The following is a 25,051-nucleotide window of genomic DNA, read 5'->3' on the forward strand; positions in this document are numbered from 1 at the left end:
AGTGCTTTTCCATAGCCTTTCTTGGTGAACTCTAAAAGACAAGTATGGCCAGCATTTGAGAATTCATATCTGCTTTCCATGTCCTCCATCATTTTGGGTTCTGCTGCCTCTCTGTCATCTTTCCAATACCATTTCTTTTTTAAATTGGTAAGTTGCAAATAGGTCAGGTTTCAGCTCTAACACACCTTCACCAAGCTGCATAAATTGATACAGGTTTGGGGGGGGACATAAGCAAAATGGGAATTTGCTTTGTTTTTCTAAGGCCAGTCTTGTGTTGTTAACAAGAACTTGTCTCTTCACAACCTCCCGCCGTATCTCTCAAGATTCCACTGCTGCTGCCAAACGCTGTGCAGATGCTTCCAGTGTCCTGATTTCCCTCCTTGACCCCTCCCCTCCAGTCTTTTCTTGGCTTATATGCTGTGCATTGTGCTTCCGTGTAATTTCTGCAGTTGTCCTTGTCCTTTGGTTTTCTGGCTTAATCCTCTCCCTAATGATCTCTACAAGTCACTTACCAGCTGCAAGACTCATCTACAGGAGCCCCACGGTGCTCCTGTGCTCTGCTCCAGTGCACTTTGAGTCTGACTCCGTTGTTTTAATTATGGACATTGTAGGATTCCCCACCCTCCCCAGATCCTTCCCTTCACAAAGTCATTTTAGTACAGCATAAACAGAAGTGGCACCAAACCTGACCCCGCAGCACCCTTCTGCTTATCTCTCCTCCTCCCTGCGCCACTTCCTTTCCCTGGCACCCTGGGCTTCCTGTGCCCCAGCACTCTGCAGAGCTCTGCACCCGGGCAGGCTTGTACCATGTTTGCTGCTTCTGCAGATCTCCCTCCTGCATAATAAAATATCAAATACTTTCCTGAAATACAGATACAGGCAACTCTGTCCATTGTTTCTGCCTTATCTCCCGAATCAATAAAGTAGTGAAAGAATTCAAGGACGTTTTTCAGACAGGACCTTCCTTTTTTAGTACATGTTGACGTATGCACCTTTAAATGGTTTCGTAATATTAACTGCTTCTCAAATACACAGAAGAATTGATATCAGGCCTTTGTATCCGTAGTTCTTCAGATCCTTCCTTGCTTTTTATTACCATATGGGAATGATAATCTCCATACTTTTAGTTTCCTGATTTCAGTAAGCTGCCGCAGAATTGTGTCAGGCTTTCCTGTTTCCCTTTCTGTCTCTTTCTGCTTTAGAATATTAATTCAATGGACCTGAGCTTGGATCAGTTTGAATTTTTTTGTCAATATTTAGTAACTGTAAATCCTCTGTTTTCTAGTACATTAGTAAGACATGTTTTCTGAAAAAAGTTGCTATGGAATAAGTAATTTAATCTCAGAGCCAAAAAGCTGCCTTTTCTTGTAAAATGAAGTTTTAAGGGAAAATAACATTGTGTGGGGTGGTATTTTCCTTCACCTGGGCAGGCAGCTGCTTAGATCAGTACTGTGTGTATTACAAAACACAAAGAGAAGCCAGCCATAGAGCCTGGCGTGAGCTCTTGAGTGCCCAACAAGTACATCTCTTGATCATCTCATATTCTGTTATTGGAAATAATAGAAAAAATACCTTAGCCACAAAAAAGGCAGAGGTGACATCAGAAGTGCACATGGTTCCCGTTCGTTGTGTTAGGTCTTGGTAAGTGGTAAAGAGTTGTTGAGGAGAGAACCTGTCTGGGAAATACCATGTTTTTTATACAGATTTAAAGTAAAGAGTCACAATAGACAGTAGAGTTCATAAAAATATTGATGCTTCCTATTGTGCTGAAACAGGACTTCAGATTACATTCAGTGCAGATGTACCAGAAATACCCTGACAAGGCTGCTTCTATAGGAGCTGTACCCAGGAGACTTGGGTTCTCTTGTTATGTGTTAACTAGTTTTATATGAAATATATTAATTTATTGTTATAGCTCTGAGTGTAAGAGTTGTATTGGAACTAGTCTAAAGCCTCCTTTTCTCCTCACCCTTTTTAGATCGACGCATTGGGTAAAAGAAGCAAAGAAGCAGAGGCAGCCTTCTTGAATGTTTATAAGAGATTAATTGATGTTCCAGGTAAGCAAATGATTTCCTTATTCTGAATACCTGATGGCTTATGTTCCCGGGAATGCTGCTGGGCAGTTTTCCATTTACCTTTGATAAGGTAAATCGAGCAGTGGTTTTACTCTGAAACTGATACGCTCCAGTAGTGTTTCTAACGGAAAGAACTATAATTAAAGCACTTTTCCTGACTTATCTTAAAGCTGTTCATTGCATTTACTTTTTAATGTTCGTAGGAATCACTTCCTATTATGACAGTATTGTGTGATTCTCGGTTGTGTGTTTATTAGAGGGTTTGGACATTTTGAACAGGAAAGATACATGTTGAAGCTTCATCAAGAGGCAGCAAGATTTGTACTTTGAGAGGACAGGGAAAAATTTTAATACCTTCCCAAAAAACCTTTTTACTGAAAAGTAAATGTTTACCAAATTTCAATCCTGTTCAGTGTTAGTGGGACCATACATTTTATTCAAAGGCCTTTATCGTATGTGTTTTCAATTCTCCTTTATGTTTGGCATCAGAAGTTTCCAGTTCTGTTTCTTTTTACACTTTGGGAATTGATTTTTTGTTGTTGCTCTCCCCAGTGGTAGATAGATAAATGCTGTCTGAAGAGATTTTTCTTTTCCAACTGTACCTGAAGATGAGAGGGAATTAGGAGTCCAAGTCTCCACTTCCAGATCTTGGCCTGGCTGAGCTGTTTGCATATGAGTGTGTCTCTTATGATTTTATACTCTTGTTTGGAGGCTTTTTTCTGAAGCCTGGCACTGTCACACATGCTGGGATTTGAGCAGCAAAGTCAGAACGAAGCCCTACAGAGAAAGCAGGACATAGATCCCACCCATACTGTAGGATATAAATGATGAGGGACTTTGCCAGTACTTCTTTGTGGGAGAAAGAATTTTCTCCTTTCCATCACTGAAAAGAGCAAAATTTACACCCCTTCTTCCACACTCCACAGTGCCTCTCATGTCCAGCCCTCCCTTTATGTTATGTGTCAGAGAAATATTTCTTTGATATTTTGACTATGTGTAACAATTTCAATGTGGCTAAGTTGTGAGTGAGATGGAGTCTGTGGGATTAGAAATATCTACAAGGTTTAGCCCCATGCTCTGTCTGCGGGCTTGAGAGGTGCATGGGGAGCATATTGATGTTGCTAAAAGCAAATTCCAGGTTCTCAAGGAGAAGCCCAGCCAGTCTCCTGTTGCTGTATGTAGATGTAACAAATACTCACTGTTTACAACACATACTCCACTGAAAGGGAAAACGGCCTTTAGGAATGTATGGCACTGGTATTCATCACAATGTGGTAGGGCTGAGTTAGGCATATGCAGTAGGTGCTTGCCTCACTGTATTGGCGTTTTTTAATGCCTTCTCGTCATACATAGTCTGTTACATTGGGTATGTCTCCATGGAGGGCTTTCCTTTATAAAAGGCCATCAGTATTCATTTATCACATGTTGGTTTGCCTCAGTGTGGCTTTACATATCTTTTGACCTGTTCATATGGTATTTCAAATATTTAGGTATACTTTTAGCTCCAAGATCCTGCTATGTTTTCTTTTCGGTGTGAGAAGGGAGCAGTGATGTTTTGAGAAAGCTATGGCTGGAATGCTACAGAGTGGTTATTTAGCATTAAGAATCGCTGTTACATGACAAGGGTGCAATTTTATCAGACTTTCAATATCCTTTATAGGACCATATAATAATTGCAGCTGAAGTCTAATTCCCAGCAGCCAATTTTATGGTTCTTGAGGAAAGCATGTATTCCTCTCCTCAGTAATAATGTGCACACTTTATATAATTAAAAAGGGCTTCTATTTTAATTTTACTATAAAATGATCTGTATTGAAACTTCAGCTACGGTGCTTTATGGATTCAGCAAAGTTTAATGATTTTCTTTCCTGAATTGACCAGAGTTTTCACTTGGGCTCACCAGTAAGGAATTTGTGGGAAGGATGGTATTTTACTTGTAAATTTTCCTATACACATCAGGGGTTTTCTCTTTAAAAGATAAAACAGACCTTTTCATATCTCTCTCCAGCTTTATGATGCTGTTAAAATAGCATTACCACTGGTTTCTGCTGCAAGATTTATCCTTCCTAAAGGAGAGTACATGTCAAGGAAAACATTTTGGTTTATGTACATTTTACACAGCTGTAATTCTCACTCAGATCATTCTGTCTTGCTTGAGACTGAACAGTTTTAATTAATGGAATTAATTTTCTCATTTAATTGCCTTATTTTCAGTATGCAGTAGAGAGCTAGAGAAAAGTGAATGCTGCCACATGAATTGCACTAATCAGCAAGGTTGTCACAACTTACCTTTAAAAATAATGTGAATCTATTTATTTTGAAGTAAGGGGAGGTTGGGGTCTATATTTTGAGGAAGCCTTTTTCCATCTGTTCAAGCTTGCCTTCTCTCTAGTTTTATAACATAAGTGCATTATGTTAGCACCCTCGGCTTTTAGGGTCTTAATCTTGCAAACAAAGTGAAATTGGAGCCGTGTTGTGTAAGTGTTCAGAGGAGCCATGCTGCCTTGCAGAAACAGTATATTCATAATTCAGTTTTTCGAAAGCTTTAGAAGAAAAATATTAAGTGTTAAAAATACTGAACATTAAATCTTTTTCTTTTAAAAAGGAATGATGTTCACTGTTTAATGGTTACTGAACAAAACTTCACTGTAATTTTCAAGTAGAAGTTAAAATGTGGAGACCCAGAGTGAATGCCAGGTGGCAGGATGTGGATGAACTGGTTAAATAGCGTTTCCCTTTATGCTGTGTCTTTATTACTGCACAATGCCACAGTTGGATTTGCTCAGTTTTCAGTATTGCTCCTGTTAAGCACAGCTCTTGTGTAGGCAAAGTAGGAACAATTCTGCCTTCAAACAGAAAATCTGCTGTCTTGATATGGCAACATCAAACCGAATTTGGGTTCAGTGGCTGTTTTCCTGTAGAACCTAATTGTCTGTCTCTTGCAATACTGCTGAGAGTTTGCCACCAAAGGGAAGTCTCCTTCCTGCTTCTCTTTCTATTCCAGGGGAACATTGGGGTGCTGGCCCCAGCCATTCCCTGCCACCCAGCACACCCCAAGCTCACCACCGCTGCCTGCCCTCTCTTTACTGAACCCTAGTCCTGACCCTCTCCCGCTCCTCTGTAACCCCTTTCCATTTCAGACACAGTTACACCCTCTGTGAATACGATAGGAAAACGTGTTGGGCTTTCTCAGCATATAAATGTTTGAGAGTCAGGCTAGGTTAATGCAAAATATTTGCACTCTGTTTGGTGGGGACTGAGCAGCCTTCTAGGGTTGAGCCATAAATGGTGTTTGTTTCTGCTTAATAGGAATTGTCTCATCAAGATTAAATGTCTCTTACGGTGTAAAAGGGGCTGTAGTGTGGTTTTAGTGGAGACTCTCCACAGGTCTCTGTTGTGATCAGATTTGCAGTAAGTTTGTGTATGTGCATGAGCTGGTTTGTATTTCAGAGGACCCAATAACAAAGGAAATAAGAGAGGGTAAAAAGAAGATTTTTTAATACTTTAGGGTTTTTTTAATGTTGCCTGTTAAAATAACACAAAGCAGTAACAGTGAGAGGTGGATGAAGTGGCAATTTTATCCTTCCCTTAGCCCACGCCATCACAAATCGCATGTCCTGCCATGAGGGCTGTCTCTTTCTAAGAGGCCTGAAGGAGGAGCAGGCCAGTTCAAGGGACTTCTCCTTTCATTACATGAAGTATTTTTGTTTACATACAATCACAGGGCAGCCTTGCAGATTCCCACTGCAGGGCTTTTTTCCAAGGAATGATTTAATTGAGGAACCATAAACTTCTTTCACAAGAAGTCATCAGTAAAGCACAAAATAAGTGTTAGGGAATTACTTCTAAAGGCAGGAATGAACATTTGTTTCTCACCCCCGAAGAGAGCTTCATTCCTTCACCACAGAGCCCGTTGAGCAGCAGTGTGAGATGCAGTGCTTGTGCTATCACTCCATTTGCTTGTGATTATTTACAGCTTAGAAACACTCTCCAGACTTGTACTGCTGTTTGTGCTAAGAGAAGACTACCATTTAGGGGTATTTGATCCACGTTCTGAGGTTAAAGGTGATACAAGAGAAAAACAGATTTGATCTCCCCCCCCGCCCCTCTGCAAAATTATCTGCTGCTTATGTTGGAGATGATAAATGTGTATGAAGTTGTTGTATTTATGTAAGTTATGTGAAGTGTTTGGAATTTTTTGTAAGGCTTTGTGTTAAGCAGGAATCATAAAGGTTAATGCCAGCTCTGATAGCAGAAAGTCTGTATAGATTTCTACATACCCAGAGGACCCAAAAGTTGCCTGATGTGTTTAAATTGCAACATAAGCACACACAAACTTTTGTGCCAGTAGAGAAGAGCTGGTTGTAATCTAAATTTAGGGGAGATGTAAAGAGGAGAGAAGGGAAAGAGGTTCACTCCAAGGGACTGTGAGCTAGAATACAAAAAACATCTCTTGAAAACTATTTGGAGCACTCTGATTGTGCATTGTTCGGTAAAACTCAGACTAAAGAGCAAGACCAGGTTATAGCATACGCTGAGTTTGTGGTATATCGAGACTGGTCAGCACAGAAAGCTTTGGAGAGAGGTTTGGTATCATTGCAAACAGTGTGAAAAATTTTAAGTAATTCCTGGTTTGTTACTAATATGTGTTAAAATGGTCACCCCTTTCCAAATAAAATATATTGGAATAAAATTGAAGATAGGCATGTAAAATGACGTACTTTTGCTGCCCCAACTTTACAAGGGAAATGGATATTCATAATGTGTCTTTTCTCAACTTTAGAGGGAAAATAAAACAATATTCCAGTGAGTAGTCTTAGGAGGAAAGAAAGCAAAATGAGCTTGCTCCTGGACATCAGAAGGACACCCGTCAAACAGAGCAGTAGGGTGTCTTAAACACACTTGAAAACGTGCTAAAATTAAGCAGAAAATTGAGCCTAGTTAATACTTGAAAGAGTAAAAAGTGATAAACCTGCAAGCAGTGATGTAGTTTGTGACTGTGTCCTACCTGTTGACAAAATCCCTAATGCTTCACCAGCACATTTAGACCAGGTAAAAACCAGAGTTGGTTAAACAGAGAAAACAGTGCCCCAGTTCTAAAAGCTGGGTCTGGAAGAAGAGAGTCTGGAGAGTAAAAAAATGAAGGTCTGGAGACATTGGTGATTATCCCCAAAGTGTTGTGCAAATCTTTGCACAAAGATGTGCCCAAGGTGGGGAGTGAGAGGAACCAGTTTAAAGTCCAGGCTGCAGGCATGTGATTTTGAGCAGTGTCTTGGTGGTGGCGGCTGCTGCCGCTTTATTTTCCACAATCGCCTGGGATGCTGCTCCAGCCTTCGGGTAGTCCAGGGCTGAGGAATGTAGAAATAGCTCATAATCACTTCAGCCTTCCTTCCCTCTGGGGTTTGAATTCAGACACACGGCATAAAATACACTTTTGGATCTGGATGAATGCACGCTGGTAGGGCATTCTGTTAGCATTACAGTTATTTTCAGATGAAGTGCAAAGTCCCAGCCAATTCTCGTTTATAGTGTTCATCCACTTTATCCTTATGTTTTGAAACCAGTGTGAAAATAACTAAAAATAGCTCTGTCACCTGAAAATGTGGCTTGTCTGATCACACACTTTTGGGGGTTTTTTCCCTTTCATTTTTCTTGTTGAATTAATAATTGGATAAATTCCTTTGTAAAAGCTCGAATAAATATTCAAAGGAAGAAATATCCCTAAAGCATACACTTTAAAAAATTTATTGTGTGGTTGTCAAGCCCTATTTTACTTGGTAGGCTGGAGGCACGGAAGGAAGAGGGGAGGTGCAGATAAGGGGAGGGATGCAATGAATAGAAGCAGGAAGAACGTGCCGTATAAGAGCAAAGATACTACTGCGGGCTCGGGTTGTGTTCACCTGAGGTTGTAACCGCAGCGTTGAAAGCGTTGCTCCAGGGAGTGGAGTTAGAGCAGCCCCAAACCTGGTGCCTGGAGCAGTGCTGAGTACTTGGGAGCATAAGGGTCAGGCACTGGCTGAGATGGGGAATATTGGACTTTCCCTTTCTTGGTTGCAGGAATGTGAACTGGAATTAGAATAAACCCTAGCTTTCCGAGGGTTTAGTGCTAAGTCTGTTCAAAAGCTTTTAGGAGAAAGAAGGGATGATTGTGGCAGAAATGCTTTCAAACATTGTGGAAGGTTCTTTTTTCTTCCTATAATCTCAAAGTAGGAGAAAATGAAACTTTGAGTGCAAGTGATTTTCTGTAACTGTCCTTTGCATTAGCTCAGTGTGTAAGCAGTAAATTCCAATGTCTTCAGCCATTATCGGAATAGTAACGATCAAATTGGAGCATTTTCAGTCTCAGTGGCTTCTCTTGGAACTCATTAGGCCCTTTTTCAGCTGACATTATAATACCATAAAATACTGTATCACCTATTATCCACACCCCACTTTTAATATTAAAACCTTAGAATTCTGAGGATTTATTTTGGAAAGTCCTTTGAAAATACAGGGAACTGCAATGCAACTCATTAAGGAGTCAGTCATTTATTCTGCCTTATGTGACTATTTTGGGTACGAGGGTTAGAGATACATCTCATAATCTGGGGCAGGGCCAGAGCATCTTTCCTGCAGTAGCCATTCTCGTATTGGTAGATAAATAAAGGATGTTTTTAAGTAACAGCCCACAAGATCTGAGAACCACATTCTGGCAAAGGGATCTATAGGACTGTGGTCAGATTGGTTGTATACCATCTCACGTCGTTTCGCTTAACCCAGCAAGCCTTGGAGAGTGCTGCCACAAAGAACTTTGGCTGTGATTAATGGGGAGGAAAGGCGCCGGCTCACTGCAACTTCCCCGTCCCCATGCAGCGGGTCGCATGCGTAGGGTTTTGTGCTTTACTGCTGTCATAGGCCAGCACAATTTGGGACTCTGCTTTTTGCTGGTAAGGAAAATGAGAGTCCCTCACCCTCTTGTGGGCACTTTGAATTCCCTGGTACAGCCCTTACAAAATGCTCTGACAGCAGGAGGGTGAGAACACTGGAAAAAAAGTGGGGAAAAATAAAAGGGAGAGAAAGATCCCAGTCCTGTGGGATGGGGGAGTAAGAAAATCTGTTTAATTCTTGACTGAAGGAAGAACCTTGTTATGTTTTTTTATAAAGTCTGGAGTCGGAGAGATGATGAGCTTTGTTCCAAACAGAATTAGGGCTATAACTCTTCTGTCCCTGGGCTACTAGAGTCATAGGGGAGAAGGAGGAAAGCTATCATTTATTCCATGAAATCTTTGTCTCAGTCTCTCCAGGCTATTTCAATTTACCCCTGAAATTTCTGGGGAATAATTAATGAATTAATTAAGTATGCTGTGAGGTGTTTGAATATTCAAAAGCTACAGTGTAATTATTATTTTTTCTAAAACACATTTTCAGGTTATTTTCAGATACGCAGCCTCCCACCAAAGCCCTTATTGCTCATAGAGCTTCTTCCTGCCTCTAACCCCAGGCCTGTTCTCCAACAGCAAGAGAACAGCAGCGATAGGGCTGAGGAGCATCTAGAAAGTCACAAACTTGTGGTGACAGAAGCACTGTGACAGCAGGGCTGAACTTGTGGCTTTTTTAGACACCGAAATCACGTTAATAAAGTTGCGTTAAGGAGGATTTCATCCTTTTCTCCTCCTCCCTTATCATTCTGTGTAGGCGATTTCTAAGAGAGCTTTGCTTACAGCGTGGTTCAGGCACCAGAAACACGGTCTTGTTGAAAGCAACGCGTTGCCTTCGGTGAATTATTTTTAGACCCGAACCTTAGGAAACACATTTCCAGCGATATAAAATATTAATTGCCCCTGTAGTTCTGGCGCAGTTTCATAACTTGCTTTCTTCACGTTTCCAGCGCTCACAGGCCTGTAACGAAGAGGGAGGAGGGGGCTTTAGGAGAAGTCCTTTGTTTTGGAAGAGTCTCTTCAGGAGCTCCATTTTAAGATACCAGAGGCACACATTTTGCCAGGGAGGAGGGAGAAGGCACTCACAAGCGCCGTACCGTGCGTGGAGAGGGGTTTGGCCGTGGTGCGTGTGATGGGTGTGCAGGGTGTGAGCAGCTCCCGCAGCGCTGCCGCCCTCAGCCCTGCTCCGCGAGCCCTCCCGATCCGCCCGGCGCGATCCAGGCCGCGCTTTGCCTCTCTCTCTACCCGCCGCGCCGCCCGGGCCGGTGCCCGCCGCGGGGTCCCGCTGCCCCCCCGCTCCCCGCCGGTGCCCGGCCAGCGCCCGCCCTCCGGCGGGGAGGGTTGACCAGGCCTCCGCTGCGCCCAGGTGGAGATCGCCGGGTGCTTTCCATGGAGGGGCTCCCGCTGAGCGGCGCGCCGCCGCGGGGGCCTTATAAATTATATAGGTATAAAATATTATGTATGGAGAAGGTGCTCTGTAAACCGCACACTTAAACGGTGACACGCTTTTTCCACTTCGTTCGGCACATTCCCCCCCGCAGCACATCCCTCCGTCCGTCTCAGCACCAACAGGTCCCGCGGCCGCCGGCTGGAAGGGGGTCCGGTCGGGAGCAGCTCCTGCCTCTCCCGGCTCCACAGCCCGCGGCCGAGGCGGTGAACGAACTTCCGAGCCCGTTCTCCTGGAGCCGAGGTGGGCTTTTCCCCCCTCTCCTCAAATAGCGAGGGTGGTCCCAGCATATATCGAGACAGCTTTTCATCAGTTGCTCATCAGCATGCTAATTGCTGTATGACTAATTATGCCCTGAATTCCAGTTGATTTTCTTAATGAGACAGCTGGGTTAATTATGTAATCGCATGATTACATTAGCCTAGAGTGCCCTGGCGCAAAGTAACGCAGGCAGGAGCGTGATGTCATGGCAGGAGCCGGCGCACAAGGGGGGGCATTCATTGCTGCCTAATGACAGGGGAGGGCAACGGTACCTACAGCGCTCTTTGTGTAAACACTTAGATTGAATTATTAAGATCTGTGTCTTTTTCCAGCTCGCAGAGCGAGGGAGGAATGGGGTTTCTCAAACGAAACTCCCTTTGGATCATCCAGCTGGTCACCAATAGGCCTTCTCAACCTCCTGTGTTGAGGTTGGGTTTGGGGAGCAGCTTGGGGTTGTGGGTGCTGAGGTGCTGCTGTGAACTAGTTGTGTAATGCTTTGGTTTGGCAAGATCAGTCTTTGTGTTTCTTTTAAAATTGTTCCTAAAATACGTATCGTACATGCATAAGCAGCAGCGAAAAAAATAGGTTCTCTTGCGCTGCTACTCAAAAAAGATTTATCATCAGGGCATGTGTACGGTGTGGGAACAGTCTGAGAGGTGTTTCTGCGGCTGCATTGCATCAGCCCGCTTGATGTGAAGTATTAGCTGCTATAAAAATTACGTTACATTTATAACATTATTTTTTTCACGTCTGTGTTCACCGAGACACGTCCATCCACCTCTTTTGTGAGGATGGAAGCTCATCTGCAAGGGCACCACTGTGTGATGTCGCAGCAGCGAGCACAGGGATGTGCTCATGGAACAGCACCAAAAGGCAATTCCTTGGAAAGTAAAGGCAGGAACAGGCTTTGCAGATACCAGTTTGAAAATCCAGCAGTTACAGTTTCTGCGGTGGTAGCATGGAGGATGCCTGATCAGGGGGCAAATCCAGATGTGCCGAGCTGCATATAAATGCACCATGTGAAGGGCTTCTTTGTGGGGGTGGGATGCAACAAGTGCATCAGGAAAGTAGAACAGAATAAAAAGCAATAGGAAAAAAACCATACCCAATTTAGTATAAAAATAGATGCTTTGATTTACTCGTGGGCAGTAATGATCTTGCGAAACACTTTTTCAAGTTCTGGATGATCAGATTCCTTTTACCCGTTTTCTTATTCCTTACTTACCCTGTGCCTAGCAGGCGCTCTGAACTTTTGCATCCTAGAGAAGATTCAAACCAAGAGAATAATTTGCCATAAGTTTTCCACGCTCAAGCACTAAGTAAGATGATTTCTCTCTTTTACAGACTCCAGAAAGGGCATTTCCATCTTTGCCTCTCTCCATGAGCTTGTGCCACTTGATTTTATTCCCCTTTTTCCAAACATGTATGCCTGTTGTTTGTGTAATGAATCGAAAGTTTTGGTCCATTGCTTGTTTAAAAATTCAGTGACCTCCTGCTAAATGACATGAAACATGCTTTGGAAGTCTGGTTAATATAAAAAGGGATGCTTTTTCATGCATGTGTATGTTGGGGAAAGGAGAGTAGTTTTATTTATTTTTAAATCCACTCCACTCAGGTAAGAAAAAAGTCATTCTGACCCTAAGGTTTATACTTGTCTCAGATTAAACAGTGTTTATAAATACTTCAGCAGTCATGGGGGTTTAGGGGTTTTGAGATTAAAGATCATGTTGGGGCTCACCACGAGAAATGAGGTATTTGTCTCTGCCCAAAACTTCTTGGTCATTTCATTGTCATGCAGTGATTAGTTTTCTTTAATGCAGCGTATAAAAATTAAGTCTAAGAGGTGCTTCAGCCATGGGTTTTTTTTTACATGTCCTTAAGCAGTATTTAGTGGCTGTGGGCCATTAGTCCTTCAAATAGGCTCTAGTAAAGTTTGAAGTCTAATGCTCAGAGACTGTTCTTACGTTTTGTTTGTTCTGTCACTGTTTTGCTACTTGAACATTAACCTTTAATAGAGCTAAATTAAATATACATATCCTGATGAATAATTATGAGACTGCAAGCATTTTCATTTTGTACATAAAGCTTCTCAGGGATTGCGAATTTGACTAAAGGTTTAGTCATTATTCACTTTATAATGCCCATGTTATTTTTGTCTTTTAATTCTTTACTGATTTAAATATAAAAAGCCTTGTGTATTTGGAGCAAAATGCCTCTTGTGGGTGTCCTGGCTTTTCACAATGGGCATGTTAAAACGAAGGGGGGGAAAAGTGCACCCACAGTTTCGTGAAGTTCAGTTTCTTTCACTGTGCTGTTGTAACACTGATAGAATTATCATAGCTGAGGCTTCAGATCCCTGCCTGATGCGCTCTGTGGTTCCTGTAGCAATTCAACACACAGATAGATTGAGACAGCCCAGCCTTTCTTTATGTTCAGCAGCTGAATGTCCTGGGCTAGCTCTTTGGGAGAAATGCTGAGCTGCACAAGTGTGACAGAACGGTCATTCCTGATAAAGGCCGGCAGACCTCCGTGGGAGAGGGGGATGTTGTGACAGCTTGTACCATAATTGGACCATACATAAATATTGCAGGGCCTTTAACTTGTGCTACTGCTGTGACTTAAACTTTATATTTAATCCCTTACCTGTACCCCTGTCTCTGCCATAATAACATTTAAAGTTTGATTTATTATAAATATTTTAATACAGATAATAATAACGAAAAGTATTTGGCCTAAAAAGCATAAATGAAAAAGCTATGTAGTCATAAACTATGTATGTGCAGAGAACAGATGACAAGCAACCTAGATTTTGTATTATGAACAGGGTAATGCCATAAGCTGTTGAAGAACCAAAGTAACAAAATGCAGCAGGCTGCTACTTATAATGTCTCTGAGCTCAACATAACCCAGTACTATTCTTCTATAAACTATGAAACAACGCTGGCATATTGAAAAAACACACAGGCTCATGCTTAATGTGTTAACAGAGGTACAATAGACTTATTATGTGTTTCCAGAGACTGAGGGTGGTCTGAAAAATTAATGACTGTGGTGGTTGAAAATTAAGTGAACTCCCTAATATATACTGTTGTTGATCCACTGAGTTTGGTGTTTAGCATTCCTCAACAGGAGACTAAATCTTTGCAGCCACTTCACAAGAGATGCTGGCGCCCATAACAGAAATATAGTCAATAATCTTTTATAAGTCCATCGGACTCCAGCATTTTCCTATTCCTGCTGAGAAGAAGTCCCAGAATAAATCACGTGAGGTGTGTGCTCAAGACTCCCTTAAACCAATGGGGATGAACATCAGAGAATAAATGCTGAGAGGCATTCAGTATAATTTCTAATGTCTACTTGATCAGTAGTATAAGAAAATGAGGAAAGAGGAGTAACACCCCCCAGGGTTCATAAGGTTCATGGAAATTATTACATCCACCCAATTTCTGATTATTATTGATCTATCAATTAGAAAAAGTATAGCTCAGATCGTCATGATCAAACAACCTTTCTGAGCTCAGCTGTGAATTTGCTTCAGAAACTCCGTCCTGCAGAAGCAGGGGTATGTGAGGGCCTGTCAGTGAGCTGTGCAGTTCGCTTCTTACCCAAAACCTCTTATTTTGCGAACAAAAATGTTAAACTTCAGACTCTTTGTATTACGTACAATGACTGTCTTCACCCAGGGACACTGCTTTGTGGATTAATGCTGCGATGAAGTTAGTATGTCCCAATTTCATAGAATCCCAGAATGGTTTGGGTTGGAAAGGACCTTAAAGCTCACCCAGTTCCAACCCCCTGCCATGGGCTGGGACACCTTCCACTAGAGCAGGTTGCTCCAAGCCCCATCCAACCTGGCCTTGAACACTGCCAGGGATGGGGCAGCCACAGCTTCTCTGGGCACCCTGTGCCAGCACCTCAGCACCCTCACAGGGAGGAATTTATTCATAATACCTAATCTAAATCTTCCTTCTGTTTACAGCCATTCCTGTTGTCCTGTCCCCATGTGCCCTAGTCAAAATCCCCCTCCAAGTTTCTTGTAGTTCTCCTTTGGGCACTGGGAGCTGCACCAAGATCTCCCTCTAGCCTTCTCTAGGCTGAACAAGCCCAGCTCTCTCAGCCTGTCTCCATATTTATAGGGTAACATAGATACAATGAATTATATCTTAGCTTTTATTTTACCATTTCTTTTTCAGATCCAGTTCCAGCCTTGGATTTAGGACAGCAGCTTCAGCTGAAGGTTCAACGTATGCACGATATTGAAACAGAGAACCAGAAACTTAGGGAAACTCTAGAGGAATACAATAAAGAATTCGCCGAGGTGAAAAATCAGGGTAGGTTGCAAATGCATTCTTCTATCAGCTTTCACTGCATACTGAAAGTTGAAGATGGGGATTAAATTCAGTTTTATTTCTCACAGGTAGAATTGACAGTAGCATTGAAATTCAGTAAAGAAAGCGTAATAGTATGTTACAGCCACTTCTGTATTTATGCATGTATAGATATGACTTTGGGGAGACTACTTGGCTTTCTTAAAACATTTTGTCTACTATAGCACCAAGTCAGAGAATGGGGCTGTTATGCTGCATATTTGGTTGTAGCCTTCAGCACTACCTGAAAATTGCACCCGTGACTGAAGCTATATGTAGATACTTCAAGAGAGATGGTGCTACTCCTGACATCAAGATGGGTGTGGGTGTCTGTAGTACGTACATGTTACAAAGGCAAGCACAAAAGTCCAGTGTTTTACACACACATACAAATCTGTACAAACTAGAATGTTCCCTATACTCTGTTCTTCCTTATCTAAATCTGAAATGTATTACTGGAGTACATTCAGCAGACATACTTTATATTTACTCTAGAGACTATCCATAGAGCAATGTAAATACAAGCTAATACTGTTGAATTATTTAAGTTTTAATGAGAACAGAGTACATGAAAATACATGAAAATCTCAATGAGATTTAAAGCCTGGGGTCTATAAGACTGCTAAAGTTTTCCTGTGATTCAGAAGAAAGTTTCCCGCACCAGGAAACCAAATTTGTTCAGTTGTACACCTATTTGCCTAAACGTGGGACTTTTCGTTTCCATGTTTAATACTCAGTTCTGGGTGGTGGAAGGGGGAATTGTCCAGGATTGGGGAAAACTGAGAGAGGTTTTTTCTTAATGTTATAGAACTGTTGCACCAAGTGGGTAACACTTGAAAGCTATGATAGCAACTAAGTTGGTTCTGTTACATCTCATTTTCAGCAGAAAGAGCATATATTGTATATTTTGTTTGACCATAGAGGGTGTGACATGTGGAGAGGATAGGTATCAGCACGCAGGAGTTCAGCCTGGACTGAAAGAGGTGTCTTGTGGGAGCCAAAATGCTCTAAACCCTACAGTATTTTTACTGGAAATGCGCAGTAATTGCAGTTCCCCCTGCAGAGTTTTCCTGAGGCTGTGCATCCTGTACATCCAAGCATGACACAGGGATTCATCTGAGAAAGTGAAAGATCTTTCAGGGGGTTTTGCTGCAACCACTCATAAACTGGCATCTTTTATTTTCCCTGTTGGCTACTAACTTCCTTTCTGTTTTGCCACTGTAGTCTTTGCAGTGTTTTTCACTCCAGTGCAATAGTTTTACACTCCATTTCAAACAGGGATTAATAAGATATCCAGGGAAAAGCCTGTTGTTAGCTAAGGGTCCTTTGATCAGTTAATCTCTTTGTTTGGAGGGCTGTGTATGAGCTATACAGTGCCTGTAAGAACTCCTTCCAAAAGTGGTATAAATGCAGTGGCTAACAAGGTTTGGCTGACCTACACAGTAAAGACAGCACTTAGTTCTTCGGGCAGTATATGGATTAAAGTATGCTTGTCCAGCACATCTATTGTTAGGTCTCTAAAGACAAAACCAAATTTTGTTACAAATCATATTTTTTCCCATATCTGTGCACTTCTTGCGTTCGTTTTTGTAGTTTCATTTCCTTTTGCAATGAGACATTAAAACTTTGTTAGGATGCAGCCGTATGCGTTTCCATGAGATTCTTTTGCTCTCTGCTTCTCCATCTACCTGAATACTTTTGCAGATTTATGTCTGAAAATACCTGAAGCAAAGGTGTCTCTGGTACAAAGAGTACATCATTTCTACGTGTGGATGAGCATCCTTTTGCCTCTGTGGAGGAGCATCCTTTGCTTGTTCAGGGAAAGATCACAATTTGTATTATTTCCCAGATCTCTGAGGAGAATTTCCCTTTGCTTTAAAAAAGACAAATCAGAAGTGGCACGTCCTTTTCAGGGCCTATTACTCAGTAACAAGCCTCATTTGGTCTTTCCAGGGCTAGCAAAATCCCACTCCTTGATTCAAAAGAAGCTGGTTTGCTGGCAGTCATTTTTACCACTATTCCCCCTACTTCTTTATGGTCACAGTGGCCCAAGCTGCCACCCGGTGTATTTCCCAGGCAGCAGACCTTGTCACTAGCTACTCTCTGGCTTTACACTTCTCAAAGTGGAGACTTTGCAAAGATTATGTATGGTTTTGTGTGATAGTATTGAGAAACTTCTGATGTGCAGAGGTATTTTTTCCTGAAGCATTGTTAATGGTATCTGTTACTAAGCTGCTGTCTTTAACCCCCCCCATCTCTGTGTAAGTACACTGAAATGTGTTGCTAGCAGCGAGTCCTCTGGCAGTCTAACGCTTTTTCCAAATTCCATTATTGTTACAAAGCATACTCTGGTGAATGTCCTGCTTTTCCTCTGCTGAGCCCTATAAGGATCCAGTCCTTTCCTGTGGGTGGGATCAAAGGGCTTTCACACAGGAACGGATGAGGGCATGTAACAAGATGCTGTCCATCAGAGACTGTGCTGTAGCTCTGCAGGTTTATGCATCTTCTCTCATCCATTACCAAGCACTGCAAATGTGAGATAGCTTCTTGAGCTGAGAGAAGGGTTTCTGCAAATTCCCTGGAAGGCTGCGAGTGCACTCAGAAAGTTATAATAGTTGATGCTTGTGCATAAAACCTGGTGTTAGTGGCAGGGCAGTTAGAGCAACTACGATATGAAGGGCTCCAGAGTGTCTGTTGAATCGGATCTACTGTTAATATAGCAGTTAAATCTTAACTGCCGTATTTTTCATCAGTTGAAAGCAGAACGTGGCTGTATCCCAGATATGTGTTCAATTAGTGTTAGATTGCATCTGTGCATGAACCATAGTAAAACTGCCTCTCTTTACATGAGCACAGTTACGTGAATTAGCTGTCCTGTGTATAAATGCATACTTAAACCTGCACTGGGACTTTATTAATCTCCACTCGGCAGCGAGCTAATTTTAGACTAGTCAATAAAGTGATATTATATTTTCCAATTGATCCCCCCCCCCCCTTTCTGTTTTTTAAAGTCATGTTAGAAGAACCTTCTTCACTCTGCTTTCCAGCAAACACCATTGATCCTTCTCAGCCTAAACACTTAAAGTTCAATTTAACATTTAGGGAGTAAAAGGTCTCCAAAGGGACTCATATCCATTGATTTTGTGTCAGAGTTGAAGAGCTAAAGTTTAAAACACGCTGAGCCTACAGGGTAAAGAAAGCCTTGTGTTGCGGAACCACGTGGAGCTGTGTAAACTCATTCTTCCCCTATTGTTTTTCTGTAGAGGTTACAATAAAAACACTTAAAGAGAAAATCCGAGAGTATGAACAGACCCTGAAGAACCAAGCGGAGAATATAGCCCTTGAAAAAGAACAAAAGTTACAAAATGATTTTGCGGAGAAGGAGAGGTGAGTGTTTATGTGCATGTGTGATCTGTCAGCACTGCAGAGGAGGAGAGATGTATTTCTCTGTATTTAATCTTCCCAGCCAGGACTCGCTGTTCAGTGCACTGAGACAGCTCATATATTGAGTGATTGTGGCGATTTATGTGTTTGACACGGAATCATTTGATACTCAACTTTGCACCGAAAAACAATGGTGAAAGTGTGGAAGTAAAACAAGGACAGATTGTTTCTTTGCAGTAGTGCTGCGTGGGGGGTGTCATGTTCAGAAGGGTGCAAACCTGCTTTTCTTCTTCACTAGCTGCATTGTCCTTTGTGACGCTAATATTTCTCCATTAGCCGACAGTGTAATTCAGTCTGCTGTGTCTGCTTTGTGTGTCACAGTATCATTGTAGAATCTGCACAACCCTGGGCTGGGCAAGATGAAACACTGTACCCAAGAGCAAAAAGGAGCATCTCTCTCGCTCCTGTGGTAACATCTAAGAGAGGGGGTGTGCACCTGAATTACCCTTAGAAGGACTGCACATTCCTACATGTCAAAATTAAGAAGGATTTTAATTACTTATTCCTGATTTTTGGAAGCATCTTGGATGCATTTCTAGTCTTTTACAAACAGGCAGAGAATGTTTGAATCTTGCAGGTCAGTGAGCAAACAAATCAGCAGGGTGAGACTAAGGGTCTTAAGAGGGATTTTTTAGGCTGCATTCCTACCTTGAGAATTCATTTCTTCCATGGAACAATAACACTGAAGCGATAATATGTTCAACTTAGTGTGGAAGCCCTTCAGTTTACATAAGCTCTTTAGTTGATGGGTTGGTTGTTTCAATTCAGGTCTGTATAGGGAGAATCTGTCGGTGAATGCAAAGCTTTATTGAATCCCTCAATATCTGTGGTTACTTTTCAGTAAGTAGTGTGTAAGCAGTGGCTTTACCAAGTGTGATTTAGATATGCTTAGAACAAAATGGCAGGTCATGGAATGCAAATGGAAGTGTGTAGAAGAGAGGTTTTAAGTTCTCAAACTATATAACTTGGTATGAAGGGAGCTGATGCACGTTTCTGGCTATAAATAGTTACTAACCTGGTCAGCAGTGTTGGAGAATAAATGTGTGCACCCTGTGGAGTGCAAGTAGGATGCTGGTAGTTTCATAAGGCCTTCCACAATTCTGAAATGTGCAGAATACCTTAAAAGCAGTGTCATAAAAAGCAGCAACTCCTGGGAGATGCTGGAGCAGCTCCCTTTCAGAGATGAGTTTTCTAATGCCTGCAGTCAGCCTACAGCAAGGAGTGTAGCAACTGTATGGCCAGATGATGTTGGAACGTGTATAACTGACACAAACGAGAGAATATTGCCTGTGGACATAAAAAATGTGAGCATATTAAAGTTTTGCTCATGTTATATGGAAAATATCAGTGTGAGATTTGTTTTGAAATATGTGTGTTCTCCTAAAGAGTAGCTAATAATATTACTGCATTTGGCATCCATTAGAGCTATGATGAAACAGCTGCTGCATCTATGCGCTATATCAGTTATAGCAACAAATTTCTTCATTATGACAGCGAAATGGAAATGTATCATTCTTCTTGTACTAACTTTGTACAACAGAGGGTGCCTGGTGACAATTTTCTCAATGTGTGTGACATTTCCAAAACAAATTATGCTCAAGAAAACCTTCCACTAAAGTTGTCATTTATATAGCAGTCAACTCTTGTATAATGTTCACAGCTTATGTTATGAGGTGGCTACACTGTTAAAATTTTAATAAGTGGGACTGCAAAGTATGAACAGTATCGCAGCATGACATGATTTATGGGTCCCGTTGAAGCACCTTGTAGTCTGTGTGGTGTTGTCAGTTGTCTGATGACAGTTGAGACATTTAATCACTCTATCTTCCAAATTTGCAAAATACGGATAAGTTGTTTAACATGATTATGAGCTCTGTTCTCACCTCTTCTCTTCCCTTTATAGAAAATTGCAGGAGACACAGATGTCGACAGCCTCGAAGCTGGAAGAAGCTGAACACAAAGTTCAAGCCTTGCAAACAGGTTTGGCATCGCTTTTCTGACCTCTAGCAGTGATTAGACTGGAGGTGGGAGGATAGAGATCACGAAATGTATCAAGACTGTGTGAACCAGCTCTTGGAAGTGCAAAGATCCAACACAGCTTAAATGTGCTTTGTGCATTGGACCTTCTTTAGGGCTTCACACCTTAAGTCAGCGCTTGTGTTGCAGCCAGTCTATTGGTAAATACAGTGGACAGGGCCAAGCATGAGGCAAGTAAAGTGTTAGAGCATCACTGCAATTAAATCAGACCATGGAACTTCTCATGTATGTTGTGTTTTGATATGGTTTCACACATTTCTGATCTATAATAAACACGTGTAGTGATCCGGGTTCAGTACAAACCTAGTTTCTACCAGTGTGTCTTGCCTATTGCTATGACTTGCTTACCATTAATATTCATCTCTGCATACTTCGAGATTCCAGGTCTGGACACATTTTGTGTAGTTTCATTTGAGAACACAAGAAATTGTATTACCTGAATTACTGCAGTAAATATTTCAAATGAATAAGCAGTTTAGCCGGCTTAATAGAAATTAATAATGTCTAGCTTTGTTAATCAAAAACTATAAAATTTGCAGTGTAAAAGAAATACCTTAAGAAATTGTGAAAAATCAAATCTGTGTTTTTTTCTAAGTCATAATGGTGCCTGGGTAGAAAGATAAAGCAAAGAATTTTTCATCAGGAGGTGTACAGCTTTATTTGTGGCTGAATAAAAGAAAATGAGAGTAGTCTCTTTGCTTTTCACTGCTGTCACAGTGCTGTAATGCTTCATGTTTATGCCTTTTAGCCTTGGAAAAAACCAGAACAGAACTATTTGATCTGAAAACAAAATACGATGAAGAAACTACTGCAAAGTAAGAATGCGCTGTTTTCTTTCTATGTCTTCCTTCAGGGTATCACTGCTTTTTTGTTTTGCGTCTGTCTGCTGGAGACAGACGAAATGGAAGAGGTTCAGAAGTCCAAATTTGTTGGAAAACATGGTCATAATTTGGCCTCCTATAGAGAGATTATTAGTTTTCATATTCCACCCAGCGAGATGCTTTTCCTGGCACACATGCTCCTGCATTCCTGGTTTCATTCTTAGGTGCTACGTCTCTCATGTATAATATATACCGTGTACCTCTGATACTGTATATTTCTTAGATTTTATTTAGAAATAGGGCAGTTTCAGAAATAAGGTATTTACTGTGATCTCCCAACCTTGGTGAAAATAAAACTTAGTTTAGTAAAGGATTTCTCTTTCACTGTTAGGCACCCAGCATCTTTCTGCTTTTGGGGTAGCAGTCATCACTCTCTCAAATTCACCCCAAATTACTGAGTAGCATTTTGTGGTGGAATTTTCTTGTTTTCAAGCAGAACATGAAGGTAGCCTCAAAAATATATATCCCTGTCTTCTTAATGGCTACTGTTTCCAATTATCCCCTGGGTTTTTTTTAACAATCATTGCAGGAAACAACAAAAGAGAGACAGACTTCTGCTGTTTTTCTTTGAACCCTTCATATTTAAGGAACGTTACTAATGAGAAGGAATTCTCATGATCAGCAGTATTAAGCCCAAAGAATTATTTCTATGTCTGGGAATGGGATGGGAAAGAAGCAGCCATTTCAGATGGGTGTCCCTTGGCCTGCTGTAAAGGCAAGGGTTGGAAGATGCACATCATGTCCCTGTGGCCGCTGCCAACATCCTGCAGAGGCCCAGCTTCACCCCCACTTCCAAGTAGGCTGGTGATGGGGTGAACAGAGAGGAAAACCCTTGCTGCTGCCCCTTACCACCCATTCTGGTATAGGGTATACGGTTAAGAGAAGGCTATTGGCTGTCTCTGTATTGGGGCAAGAGAAACCATAGCCTAGGCTTGATGGAGGAAGGAATGACATGGTCTTGGTGTAGCCTGTAGGTAAGTGCTTTCTGGTGTGGCTCATGGCACTCAAGGTAATACAGGTTTTTCAAAGCTAGCCAAATTGGCAACAAATTTTAATTTCTTATCATATGGTTCTGTGATCATTGAGGACCCGATTCCCCACTGAGTACATGAAGAACTTGGAGCTTACAAAATTCAGTCCATTGTGGTTAAGAATCAGCACTTGGAGTCAAAACACCTTTTACATGATTCAGGAAAATCCTTTAGGTAAATTTGGGGTTTGCTCTTTAAGTCCAGTTTCCTTTGAGTTCCATATAAAGGGATCAGAAGTATTTTTGCTCCCTCATTGATTTCCTCCTTCTCTAACAGACACATCCTAATGATGGTTCTGATGGAGCCTTAAATTAGTGCAGATTGCCTCTATTTTTTTTTCCTGCATGTAACTGATGCTGGCAGCTCTGTTGCTGTTACTGTGTCTTGCAGTCACTTCTGTGGGAACAGTCAGAGATCAGGGCTCAGTGGTTACAGGCACTGAACCTAATAACCCTTTGCTCTTTTTAATGTTTTTATTTGGAGAGTGCTGCGTTTTTTGATACTGTGGCCCTAAATACTGGAATTTATGTTACACTGAGCAAAAAATCAGCTCTAAAATGTTTGTTTGCATTTCTAATGCGTTTCATTGTGTCAGGGAGATTCATGAGGAAGTATTTCATATGATCTTGAATACGATTCTTACCTAATATATAAAGAATGACATAAAATTAGTAGCATCTGCAGTAACAAAAAGTTTATTGTGTTCTGTAGCAGAACTATTTACAAAGGCCGGGTCTAAAATACAGTGATCGTGGAGCTGAATCCTGAAGCAGACATTAAGCATGTACTTTATCTCCCAGACTAATGTGCTGTGAAAACAAACTTGTAGGGACCTAATAACAGAAGAAATATTTTATCATTGTTTTGGATATTTATGGCAGGAATAGTGCTTGCATAACAACAGTCATCTGTGGAGTTTGTAGCCTCGATTTTGCAATATGGAAATCTAGAAAAACATGAAAAGGGAACTGAATGTAGACAGTGAAATTGAGTCATCTATTTTAATTGTAAAAGCTGGGAGAAAGGCTGAAGAAACACCAATAAAAATGGTGAAAGACAGTTTGATTCTTTGCTACAAAGAGCTCCTCTTTTGATCTAAGTCTGAAAAGCTACTTGTATTGCCAGTTTTAATTTTCTGTTTTAAAAACATGTGATTTTTATCTTAGGCCAGAATTGTTGGTTTTACAGACGCTTATTTGATGCAGATGAATTGGAGTGCCTTCAGGAAAAAAAAAGATAATTGTCAATTTTTTAAAGCTAACAGTGCTTTTAAGATTTTCAGTTGTGGAATAAAGCTGTCTTTCAGCTGTTGGTAACTTTGAAAATCTTTCAAGCAGCAACAAAAAATAGAAGCAAACGAAATACACAGTAAATAGTCTTCATATCAGCATTAAGGGGTCTGGATTTTGTCCTGGCGACTGGTTCTTGTGATCTTAAGGTTGGAAATCATTGTGTCAACTTGTTTGTTGATCTTTTCAAATGTCCTGCTCAAAGTATGTGCAAAGTGAGGTACGGAGGGACCATCCGAGCTTGATGCTAGCAAGGATCTTCAAATGGGAGCAGCTGCTGAAGTTAAAATCTTCAGTCAAATCAGCTTCTGACATCCCAGCGTATAAAAATCCCCTTTGCCAGCAAGCAGGTACTGTGTGTGCAGCAGCAGAGGTGCTGCCCCAGCCCTTCCCTGGCCCCAGCATCCCACCGGTACCCTGCATGCAGGGGCTGAAGGTGTTAATGACAAGAAGAAGTTTATTATGTGCAGTCAGTGCAGTCTGTCAGCTGGAATATCAGAAGCTGAATTTGACAAGATGGCAGCAGCAAAGTTTTCCATGTGTAGGCTTGAAGTAAAATGTAATTAGCCTTTATGTGCAGAACAAGGATCCATTGATGAATACAGCTGGTCTTTGTTTTTTTCTGTCATTGAGTGTGGGAGGTAAAAGTGTTCTTCTTCATGTTTATTAATACAAGATTCCTTAGACAAATGGCAAGCACAGTTTAATATTTGTTGGAACACAGAGGGGCTTGCCAAAACAGTTGTTGTGTAAGAGGATTTCAAGGTTTTCAGATTATAATCATCTCTGGGTTAAATAAATGAATGATTACTCTGCCTTTTTCAATTAAAGAGGCACATCCACTCTTGAGGCCCGATACTGATTCTGCTTGCTGTCCCACACGTTTCTATCAGCAAACCTGGATTTAACCAACACTCATGAGTTTGATCTGGAGATTCTGTCGGAGCTGGAACTGAAAAGCAAATTCAGACTGGAGTTTCAGGAAAATTAAAGGTTGTCGGATACCTTTTCTTTCTCCTGCTTCAACAGAGAATTTTTTTCTTTCTCCTCTATGGAAAAAGAAACATTCTTGTTTGCATCTCCTTAGTTTTCTGAGGACAAAATGTTCTCCTTCCTAAAATCGCTCTTTTGCTTCTGGTTCGCTGCGGAGTCCAAACAAGTGTTTGGGATTCCCAGCTGAGCGGTTAATGCTCCCAGCCAGAAGGCTTGAATTCCAGTTTTAGATCAATTCCAGAGCCACCTCTTCACTCCAACCCCTCCTCTCCCCCCAACCTAAATGAATTCTAATTGGAAAAGGATCTT

General features: G+C 41.4%; 1 protein-coding gene across 10 annotated transcripts in view; it reads left to right on the forward strand.

The window, feature by feature from the left end:
• CUX1 (cut like homeobox 1) overlaps positions 1 to 25,051 on the forward strand; it is a 325,959-nt gene that overhangs the window by 176,322 nt on the left and 124,586 nt on the right. For all 10 annotated transcript variants that reach the window (XM_057410776.1, XM_057410767.1, XM_057410770.1 and 7 more), the window contains 5 exons: positions 1,979 to 2,057; positions 14,894 to 15,031; positions 18,331 to 18,454; positions 20,415 to 20,491; positions 21,297 to 21,363. In XM_057410776.1, coding sequence (XP_057266759.1) covers positions 1,979 to 2,057; positions 14,894 to 15,031; positions 18,331 to 18,454; positions 20,415 to 20,491; positions 21,297 to 21,363 — 485 coding nt within the window. The remainder of the gene's footprint in view (positions 1 to 1,978; positions 2,058 to 14,893; positions 15,032 to 18,330; positions 18,455 to 20,414; positions 20,492 to 21,296; positions 21,364 to 25,051) is intronic.

This window comes from Pezoporus wallicus, unplaced genomic scaffold (assembly GCF_028554395.1).
Source record: "Pezoporus wallicus isolate ANWC-B61680 ecotype Strahan unplaced genomic scaffold, APGP_CSIRO_Pwel_v1 contig_8705, whole genome shotgun sequence".
Classification (NCBI taxonomy): domain Eukaryota; kingdom Metazoa; phylum Chordata; class Aves; order Psittaciformes; family Psittacidae; genus Pezoporus; species Pezoporus wallicus.